Consider the following 10,761-nt stretch of genomic DNA (forward strand, 5'->3'; position numbering starts at 1 on the left):
GGCTATTACACCTCACCCTAGAGATCCTCTTCCGGCTTACTGGAGAGGTGAGAGATTCTGATGACCTCACATTACATCATTCTTATCTATGGGAATAACAGATGGACAGAACTGGAGAGGTGAGGACTCTGGAAATGTCTGGAGTGAGATTTATTACTGTGTCTCTCCATAACCAGGATTACACAGTAGTGAAGAAGACCTCTAGTGAGCGCTGTCAGGCCCCTGTGTCTGAGGGATGGGGAAGACCCCAGAGGCCAATCACGGGGCCTCCACCTCACCCCCCCCCGATACATGAGGACATCAATGACCAGAAGATCCTAGAACTCACCTACAAGATGATTGAGCTGCTGACTGGAGAGGTGACACTGCTGGGAATGCTGGGACATTATACAGTAACGCTATGAAGGGATCGGGGGTGCGGTATCATTGTATGTGTCAGGTTCCTATAAGGTGTCAGGACGTCACCGTCTATTTCTCCATGGAGGAGTGGGAGTATTTAGAAGGACACAAAGACCCGTACAAGGACGTCATGATGGAGGTTCCCCAGCCCCTCACATCACCAGGTAATAGACAGGACTAAATACACACGGCCTATAATTATCTGTATGTAAGGAATGAATTCAGTTCCTGTATGTGTCTCCTCCAGTTCTATCCAGTAAGAGGACAACACCAGAGAGATGTCCCCGTCCTCTTCTCCCACAGGACTGTAAACAAGAAGATCCCGGTGTTCCTCAGGATGTGTTTCCTCCAGCTCTATACAGTAAGAGATATCTACTCATGTACTTTCTGCACTAATTTTGTGTTTACATTTTTAGACTTTCTGCTCTGGGTTTTTTCACCTGTATTTTCTTTGCTTCTGCTTCTTCTGCTGTTTGTTTCTAGTGCCTTCTCTATGTCGTTATGAAGGCAACTCAAAATCCTGCAGAGGGTTCATAAATACCGTTTCCCAGAACATACGACCTACACCAAAAATAAGCCCTAGCATGATTTTATGGGATTTTTGGAGAATGGGTGAAATTTAAGCCCTACTTCAAAAATAAGCCCTAGTTACAGTCAGGGCCAGCGTTGGGAGGAGTCAAACTGCACAATTTCTCAGGAACCCCACTCTTAGTGACCCCATCAGTTGTATTCTAAGGTTGATTGTTTAAGGACCTTTGATGACTTCAAAGTCATGTGACATGATGTAACCAAAGGTCTCTTAATTGCAGGAGTCTAAAAGAACTGAAGAGAAGACAGGCTGGCATGTACGACTGCCATTAGGGGAAAGGGAGTGCAAACTGGGCAATTGCACAAGGCCCCCATTCGCCTAGGGCCCGGTGTTTATTTGCCGATTATAGAACTACTTAAGAACTTTTTAAACATCACATCATGTGACCAAAGGTCTCTTAATTGCACGAGTCTAAAGCTGAAGAGGAGACAGGCTGGTGTGTGGGTGTTCACGACAATTTTTACCAGCTTTGCCAAAATTGACATTGCTTGGTCAGAAGAAGGGTGTGGTGTCACCGCTTCTCTACTTCATAAAAAACTGGAGCGTTCCCTATGTCAGAAATCTCACTCCAGTCCCTGACGTCATTTTGTAGTGTACGGTCTTGATGATTTGGAGCCCTAATGTTTATCTACACAGACCACAAGACCCTGCTACCTGCTTTGGTTACAAAGCCTAAGGATAGGCCATCAGCGTTACAGTCCCAGAGAACCCCGTTGAATATCCGACATATGTTTCTAACAGGCGGCTCTCAGCCTTTTAAACTTGACTGTCAATTTTTGACAGCAACATCAGAACTCCAGTCGACACCTTGTGAGTCGATTGCGGGATACTGAAGAGTTACTAAGTTCCCTATCGCTGCTGTATTGGTGCTCTTTGGATGTTCAAAATATAAAATTAATTACAACAATCCATAAACGTTCAAGAAAAGTTGATGATATAAGATGTGTTTTTTCACTACTCCTCCCTGATCAGTCGCGCAGCAGCAGGAATTATAGAATGGAGCAGATACAGGGGAATTGTCACATAGGAGCTAATAGTTTTTTATTACATGTGGCTTTGACTATTTTATTTTCGCCTTCAAAAAAAAATCTCTTTGAAATAGTCTATGTTGTGGTTCAATGTCACAAGGATATTTTTGCAGGCATCGTTAACTGTCAACCACCATGGCGGCATCAGGATTTGTAGAAACTACAAATTGTGGAACATTGCCTGTTAACTTCATTGATGTCTGTGATCAACACAATAAAGGATGCTTTACACGCTGTGACATCACTAGCGATTCCTAGCGATGTCGTGTGCGATAGCACCCGCCCCTGTCGCTCGTGCGACATGTAGTGATCGCTGCCGTAGCGAACAATATCGCTACGGCAGCGTCACACGCACATACCTGTTGAGCGACGCCGCTGTGACCGCCGAACAATCACTCCTTCAAGGGGGAGGTGCATTCGACCTCACAGCGGCGTTACAAAACGGCTGCCCAATAGCAGAGGAAGCGCGGAGATAAGCTGCCGGAACATGCTGCCCACCTCCTTCCTTCCGTCCTTTCCGGTGGACGCAGATAAGGAGCAGTTCGTCGTTTCTGCAGTGTCACACATAGCGATGTGTGATGCCGCAGGAACGACGAACAACCAGCGGCATGTGTACCGCCCCGCGGCCTCGGCTGCGACCGCTGAGCCGCTCGGATCCGTGCTCGTTCTGCGGGCGGTGGCTCGAGCCTTCCACGGACCCGGGGTCACTTCGCTCAGTAAAAGGGGGAGGCTGGCGCTGCACGCGGGGACGCGGGATTTTACGGGTGATTGCTCGTGACGCCACCCACAGGTTGTGGTGATAATGGCACACCACCGCTGCGGTAAAAATGGAGGGCTCCCGGGAGCGATGGCAGGGCGCAGCTTCGGATGTTAACCCCTCCGTGGGCGGTGTGTCCCAGGGCCCGTTAGCGGGAAGCTGGCGCAGGGCTGCAGTGTGGTACTCACAATTGATGCACACGGAGTCAATGGTAAACCAAACGTGGTGGAAGACGGGTGGCCCACAGCCGGCTGCACTTCACTAGGCGGGTTGGCAGAGTCCCCCTTTCTCCTGCACCTAAGTGTAAGTGGACCACGGTGCCTAAGCACAGGTGGTCCGCTCCCCAGCGGGTTTGCCGAAGGAGCTCCTTTGCCCGCAGGCGCTGGCCCTTGGATCTCTGGCCTCTGGCGGTGGCTACTATCCAGTCAGGTTGGGCTGTTGCCGTCAATCGGGACTTTGGTGGGAAAGAACCCTGGGAGGTCCAGATCCTCAATCAGTTAATTTGACTAAATGGTGGCCCACGGCCTAGTCAGGGTCTGAGTACCCTTCCTGGTGCCCCGGTAAACTGTTGGCTCCCCGGTTCGGTTCCGGCGGGCTCCTACCCTGTCCTGGTCCCTACGATTCCACCGGTCGTGTTCCCGGTCTCCTGCAGGCGGCCCCTGCCGTCTGCCTACCTGACTGTGTCAAGGGCTCTGGGCTCCGACCCAGGCCCAGCACAGAGCTGTACTGAACTCCTCAACTACCACTCTCCAACTCCAAACTAAACTGAACTACTGTTTTCCTGCCTCAGGCCAACAGACTCCTCGTTGGGCGTGTCTTTCCGCCTGACTTCGCCCACCTGGTGTGCCTGTCTAACACTGAGGGAGGCAATCAGGGCTTTATGTGTGACACGTGTTACCTGCCTAGTGTGGTGGGGGTGTAGGTGGTGTTGTGACCTGTGACCCCTGGTGGTCCAGGGCGTCACACATGCACCACGAGCAACATTATGAAAAGGAGCGACGTGTCAACGATCAACGATTTTTGCTGTTTTTGCGATTGATCGTCGCTCATAGCTGTCACACGCTGCAATGTCGCTAACTATGCCGGATGTGCGTCACAAACACCGTGACCCCCGACGATATATCGTAGCAATGTCGCAGCGTGTAAAGCACCCTGATGTCTATCTAGTCTAGCAAGGTTATTCTCTGCTGGGCTGCTTGTTAATATCTTTGATCACATGCTGTAGGGGAGCCCATGTCATTTGCTCCCCTCCTGTATTTGCCATTAATTCCAGCTATAGTTTACCTATACAGGCAAGGCCGGATTATAGGCGGGGCAGGCGGGGCTCCAGCCCCGGGGCCCCCACCAAAAGAGCTTCTAAGGGGGCCCCCACCACCAGGGCCATACTTGCCACTAGGCACCTGTCAGCATTTTTTTTTTTTTTTCTCCACACCCTCTCCCCCTCCGTAAAGACAGTCTAATAAATCAGCTGTGTTTTCAGGAAGGGGGGTGGGGGGTGTTTGGTGCACCGCTATTTATTTGTATCTGCGTCTTTAAGACGCAAAAACAAACTGCGGGCACAGGACGCTGATTGACCCCGGAAGTACCAGCGCTTGCACTTCCGGGGTCAGAGGTGTGTCAATGAGCTCCCTGCTATGTGCTGCGGCCGTACCCAGCGAGGGGCAGGGGGGGCAGCTGCCCCCCCCTAGAAGCAGAGGCACGGTGTAGTGGGCCGCTCTATCTGCTGTCCCCGCTGCGCTCCTCAGCAGTGTGTACATGCCAGGCACACTAGTAGGAGCAGGAGGCAGCGCGCTGCTGTGTGCCCGGCATGTACACAGTGCAGAGGAGCGCAGCAGAGCCGGTGCCCGCAGCTTCCTGCTTCTATTTCTATTCAAATGTATTTGCGTCTTTCAGAAGTAAATACATTTGAACAGAGCGCTGGGACTGGGCCCTGCCCCCGACGTGCAGCAATGTGATGAGATCAGCACCTTGCTGACGTCAGCACAGTGCTGCGGGCGCCACACAAAGGGCGCATCAGGAAGCGAGCGGTCCATGAAGGAGCTGAACAGACAGGTTTAATTAATGGGGATGAGTGGGGAGGGGCTAAAGACACATAGCTGGGAACATTTGTGAAGGAACACAGCTTTGTGACAGGCAGAGGAGGAGTACTGTATTCCGAGGGAGGGGGAGGCAGGAGTGTGTAGGGATGGGGCAGTGTAATTTGTGTGTGTAGAGGGTGATGGGGGTTGCATTGTATTGTGTGTGTGTGGGGGGAGGGGTAATGGAGGGTGCATTGTATTGAGTGTGGGGAGGGGGTTATGGGGGTGCATTGTGTGTGTTTGTAGAGGGTGATGGGGGGGTGCATTGTGTGTGTGTGTAGGGGGTGATGGGTGGGTGCATTGTGTGTGTGTGTGTGTGTAGAGGGTGATGGGGGGTGCATTGTATTGTGTGTGTGTGTGTGTGTGTGTAGGGGCTGATGGGGGGTGCATTGTGTGTGTGTGTGTGTGTGTGTGTGTGTGTGTATATTGAGTAATGGGGGGTGCATTGTATTTGTGTGTGTGTGTGTCAGAGCTGTGTGTGTGTGTCAGAGCTGTGAGTGTAAGAAGCAGTACTGTGTGTGTATATATGAATTAGAGCAGTTTGTGCGCCCCCCCCCCCAGAACTATATGGGTCCCCCAGAACGCTATGTCACCCATCCCAGTAGTGAGTACACTACCAGAGCTGTTTGCCACTCCGGTAACGGCTATGCCCCCTGCCCCTCCTGTAATGTATATATTGTAGCCCCCAGCCCCTCCTGTGATGTATATACAGCAGTGCTGTCAGTGTGCAGTCATGTCTGTTAGTGACAGCCATCGTGAAACACAGCCACATGTCCTGAAGGAGCTGGACGGAAACAAGCGGGAGAGGTGAGTGAGGCTGCTGGCGACTTCCCCATATTAATACCTGTAAGGGCTCATGCGCATATAACTGCTGAATATTCTGCAGCTATTTGACAGCACATGTGCGCGTCAAATCGCTGCAGAAACACTGCATAATGGATGCAGTTTTTCTGCACAAAAAAAGCCGATTTCATGCGCTATGGCTGCTGCCCCCACCATAGACAGAGTGGGAGCTGCATGCATAGCGCACGGAATAATTGACATGCTCATTTTATGAACGCACAGATTTGGGTCAACATTTTAGCACCCAAATCGCTGCGTTCATAAAAGCAACGTGTGCACGTATCATGCACAATCTACATAGATTGTGCAGGGGACGCAGGACGCATGTATTTACACTGCAGTGCTATACGCAGCGTAAATGCATGGAATTACGCAACGTGCGCATAAGCCCTAATGCGTCTGTGTCTGCATGTATGTCAGTGTATATGACTGTGCATATATTTGTCTGTTTATATGTATTTTTCTGAATTTGTCTTCAAATATGTATATGTACGTATGCCTGTATGTGCGTGTCTGTGTGTTGGTGGGGTCCACTGAGACTTTTTCACCCGGAGGCCACAAAAACCTGGAGCCGGTCCTGGCTGCCTTAACATTGGGATCAATAAAAAATATGTGAGTAAAGCGGGCTTTACACGCTACAATATATGTAACGATGTGTCGGCGGGGTCACGTCGTAAGTGACGCACATCCAGCATCGTTAGTGATATTGTAGTGTGTGACAGCTACGTGCGACCCTGATTGTGCGTTAAAACGTTGATCGCATACACGTCGTTCAATTTCTAAAAATTGAACGTCCGGTTGTTCATTGTTCCCGTAGCAGCACACGTCGCTCCGTGTGACACCCCGGGAACGATGAACACAGTTTACCTGCGTCCTGCCGGCAATGCGGCAGGAAGGATGTGGGCGGGATGTTTAAGTCCCGCTCATCTCCGCCACTCCGCTTCTATTGGCCGGCTGCTGTGTGACGTCGCTGTGACGCCGAACGTCCCTCCCACTTCCGGAAGTGGATGTTCGCCGCCCACAGCAAGGTCGTTTGGAAGATAAGTGTGACGGGGGTTAATCGTTTGTGCGACTCGGGCAACAAATTGCCCGTTCTGCACATACGATGGGGGCGTGTGCGATCGCATACGAGATCGCATATGTAATTGAAACGTGTAAAGCAGCCTTAAAGGAGTTGTCCGACATTAGCTTAACAAAAATTTTTGAGTTTATCTGTGCTGTATTGTCATAAATCACACCTACATTGTTATTTTTTGTTTTCTACCTTTTGTTCCTCTTGAATTATCCCTTTATTCTCTGCAGCTTCTTGTTTACATTCAGATCCAGCAAACATGACCACTTCCTGTGCAAAACCTCAGCCAGAGCTGTCACCACCCACCCCAGTGTCCAGCCTCGCCCTCTGCCCGCCCCCCGCACACACATTCCCTGTCAGTATTCTTCCCCAGCACCTGACCTGTTATCACTACAGCATTGCAAATAACAGCCCCACATCGGGCTCTGCACCGCACACGCACACATATGGCTCTGCACCGCACACGTATGCTCTGCACCGCACACATATGGCTCTGCACCGCACACATATGGCTCTGCACACGCACACATATGGCTCTGCACACGCACACATATGGCTCTGCACACGCACACATATGGCTCTGTACCGCACACGCACACATGGCTCTGCACCGCACACGCACACATATGGCTCTGCACACACATGGCTCTGCACACATATGGCTCTGCACACATATGGCTCTGCACACACACACATATGGCTCTGCACACATATGGCTCTGCACACATATGGCTCTGCACACATATGGCTCTGCACACATATGGCTCTGCACACATATGGCTCTGCACACACACACATATATGGCTCTGCACACACACACATATATGGCTCTGCACACATATGGCTCTGCGCACCCCCCCCCATAGGGAACACATGTAGGGAGTACATACTCACCCGTCCTCGGTCCCCGCCGCTCCTGCACGTTCGCGCGCTGTCTGTGCTCTGGCCATATCAGCACAGTAGTGACGTCACCGCTGTGCTGAAGAGAGCACAGACAGCCAGAGGGACAGTGATGAGAAGCAGCGCTGCGCTGCTTCTCATCAGCACTTTCAAATGTACCGGCATCTGTGATCTGCGATGCCAGTACATTTGAATGTGCGATCTTGGGCAGGGGGCCTGGTGCTGGCGCTGACACCATGGCAGCTGCCGCCAGGCCCCTCCCCCAGGTCACGGACCCCACAGCAGTGCAGGGGGGAGGTTACTGGAGAGTAAAAGAGGTGCAGGGGAATGTGTGGGAGGGTGCAGGGACTCCTCATACTGTACAGCCCAGCAGGGCGGCAACATGCTGTTCCACATTTGCATGTCAACATGGCCCTGCCCATGTTGACAAGAAATGACCGGAAGCAGCAAAATCGCGGCAGGAGTGGTCACATGACCACTCTGAGCCGGGGGAGAGGGGCTGACAGCAGGGCAGGTAAGTGGTCTCTATCTACTTACCTGCCCCAATGTAGCCCAATAGGGAAATAAAAAAAAAAAAAGTCAAAGAAGCCAGATAACCCCTTTAACTCTACTTTCTGTGTATTAGTGACGGCTGTGAGTTGTCCTGGACTGTATCTGTATTGTAGTACTGTAAATCTGAATGTGGCAGAACAGGATAAGATAAATGTTCATTGGATTTATATCTAAATACTACAGTTCGCGCTCTACTGTTATGGCTAAAAATGTTAACGTTATGGGGCCCCCACCAGATTTTCTTCCCAGGGGCCCCCACCAACCTTAATCTAGCCTTGTATACAGGTGTGGTGACGTGTTGTGATACAAACTAACTGGTGGTTGTTGTGCATTATTTCTGTGAGCAGTTGTGGTGTTAATCTTTGCTGTCTTTTTGTTGCTGCCTTCCTGCTTTTTGCTTTTCTTTTTAGTCTCTCACTCTTTATTTTGCATTGTGTCTGAATTTTGGTTTTCCTGTCTGTTTTAATCTGTGTTTCCATCATACTCCTGCCCCTTCATTCACTAGGGAGATAACAGATTAGATCTGGTCAGGAGAATAGTAAGGCACAAGACTCTGGTATTTCCTCCTTCAGGAGTAATCCAGAGGTTAAGGATAGCCTAGGGTCTTCTAGCATAAGGGACAGTATAGAAGTCCTCTGTCTTTTGTTATCCTGCAGTCACATTGTGACAATCACTCAGATTATTTATTGCAGCACATTTCAGAGAACTGGTACTACTGGAGACATATCTTTGATATAGGAATGGGAGGTCTGAATTAACAAAGATGTAACTCTTAGATCTCCAAATTGGAAAACAGATTCGGAATAATTTTTTACCTAATTTTATTTTCTGCTGTTATGGTTTAAAAAAATGTACTTTCAAAATAATATTATTAAATAATAACATTGTGTTTATTTTTAGCAGATGACTGTATTGGGAGTTCAGATGGACCTCTAATATCTTCAGAATTTAAAACAGATGGTCAAAATATCACACATGATATATATGAAGAGCATGTTGGTGTCCCAGATATACCTCCAGTCCTTCCTAGGAAAAATCTATCATCTGATCTTTTCAAACAAGTCCAAAATTCCGATCATCAAAAAACTCACACAGGGGAGAAGCCATTTTCATGCACAGAATGCAGTAAATGTTTTACTCAGAAATCAGATCTTGTTATACATTACAGAATTCACACAGGGGAGAAGCCATATTTGTGTTCAAAATGTGGGAAATGTTTTATTCAGAGATCACATCTTATTAGACATCAGAAAATTCACACAGGGGAGAAGCCATTTTCATGTTCAGAAGGTGAAAAATGTTTTACTCGAAGAATAACACTTGCTAACCATGAAAACATTAACTCTAGTAAGAGTCCATTTTCATGCTCAGAGTGCGGAAAATGTTTTATTCAGAAATCAGAACTTGTTTGGCATCAAAGATCTCATACAGGGGAGAAGCCATTTTCATGTTCAGAATGTGGGAAATGTTTTATTCGGAAATCAGAACTTGTTTGGCATCAAATATCTCACGCAAGGGAGAAGCCATTTTCATGTTCAGAGTGTGGGAAATGTTTTAATTGGAAATCAAAATTTGTTGTGCATCAAAGATCTCACACAGGGGAGAAGCCATTTTCATGCCCAGAATGTGGTAAATGTTTTACTAGGAAATCAAGTCTTGTTTACCATCAAAAAAATCACACAAAATAAACCATTTTTATGTTCTGAATGTGGAACATGTAATTTTTAGAAATGAGATCTTGTTAAACGTGAAGAAGCCGCAAAGGGAAGGAACCTTTTTCAAGTTGTGCATAATTGAAACTGGTAAATCAAATTTTGACGACATCACAAAACCAACAGAGCGGAACAGCCATTCTTGCTTTCAGAATTTGGCAAATGTTTTTTAATCAGGTCCTGTTGTCAGATGAGTCACACGGGAGAAGCCATCATGATGTACTATAATTCAAAGCTTTTTATCCAAAAATCAACTACAATTGCTCAAGTAGGAATTGGTCAGAGAAAGAACCATTTGCTTTCTTTTTAAACTTACCGTATTTTTCGGACCATAAGACACACCTAGGTTTTGAAGGAGTAAAATAGGTAAAAAATTGAAGCAGAAAATGTGGTCATGACACACTGTTATGGGGAAGATCTGCTGCTGACACTGTTACGGGGATAATATCCCCCAATTTCTAGCGCAATGACGACTTTCTCTTTAAATAGTGCTTATCACAAATCTGTGGCTGGCTTTTTTATTTACTAAAGCAATGGAGAGCCGCAGATTAGTGAATTTTCTAAATATAATCCAGTACCAAAACTTTTGGAAGTGTCCCTAATATCCCCCAAAAGGAACTTTCAGGTTGTCAGATCCCACAACCCTCAGCGATCACTGGCAGTGAAAGAGTGAGCTCTACGACCCCAGCTCTGCGGCATCCTTCTTAAGCAGTTCACTAAAACCTTAAAAAACTAAGTGACCGCGCTGGATTAGTTGAGAGCAATTTCTCTTGTTTAACCTTTGTCCGGCTGAGTAGGTACAATTGTAACTATTCCGTTTTAAAATTGCAA

The 10,761-nt window shown here is 48.2% G+C and overlaps 1 protein-coding gene across 1 annotated transcript; it reads left to right on the forward strand.

Moving 5' to 3' along the window:
- Positions 1–411: 411 nt before the first annotated feature.
- On the forward strand, positions 412–10,439 carry LOC142312426 (uncharacterized). Its single transcript, XM_075351366.1, has 3 exons — positions 412–563; positions 647–760; positions 9,119–10,439. The coding sequence occupies exons 1-3, from the start codon at positions 431–433 to the stop codon at positions 9,904–9,906; spliced, it is 1,035 nt and encodes a 344-aa protein (XP_075207481.1). The 5' UTR covers positions 412–430; the 3' UTR covers positions 9,907–10,439.
- Positions 10,440–10,761: the final 322 nt, after the last annotated feature.

The sequence above is a fragment of the Anomaloglossus baeobatrachus genome, chromosome 5, assembly GCF_048569485.1.
Source record: "Anomaloglossus baeobatrachus isolate aAnoBae1 chromosome 5, aAnoBae1.hap1, whole genome shotgun sequence".
Lineage (NCBI taxonomy): Eukaryota > Metazoa > Chordata > Amphibia > Anura > Aromobatidae > Anomaloglossus > Anomaloglossus baeobatrachus.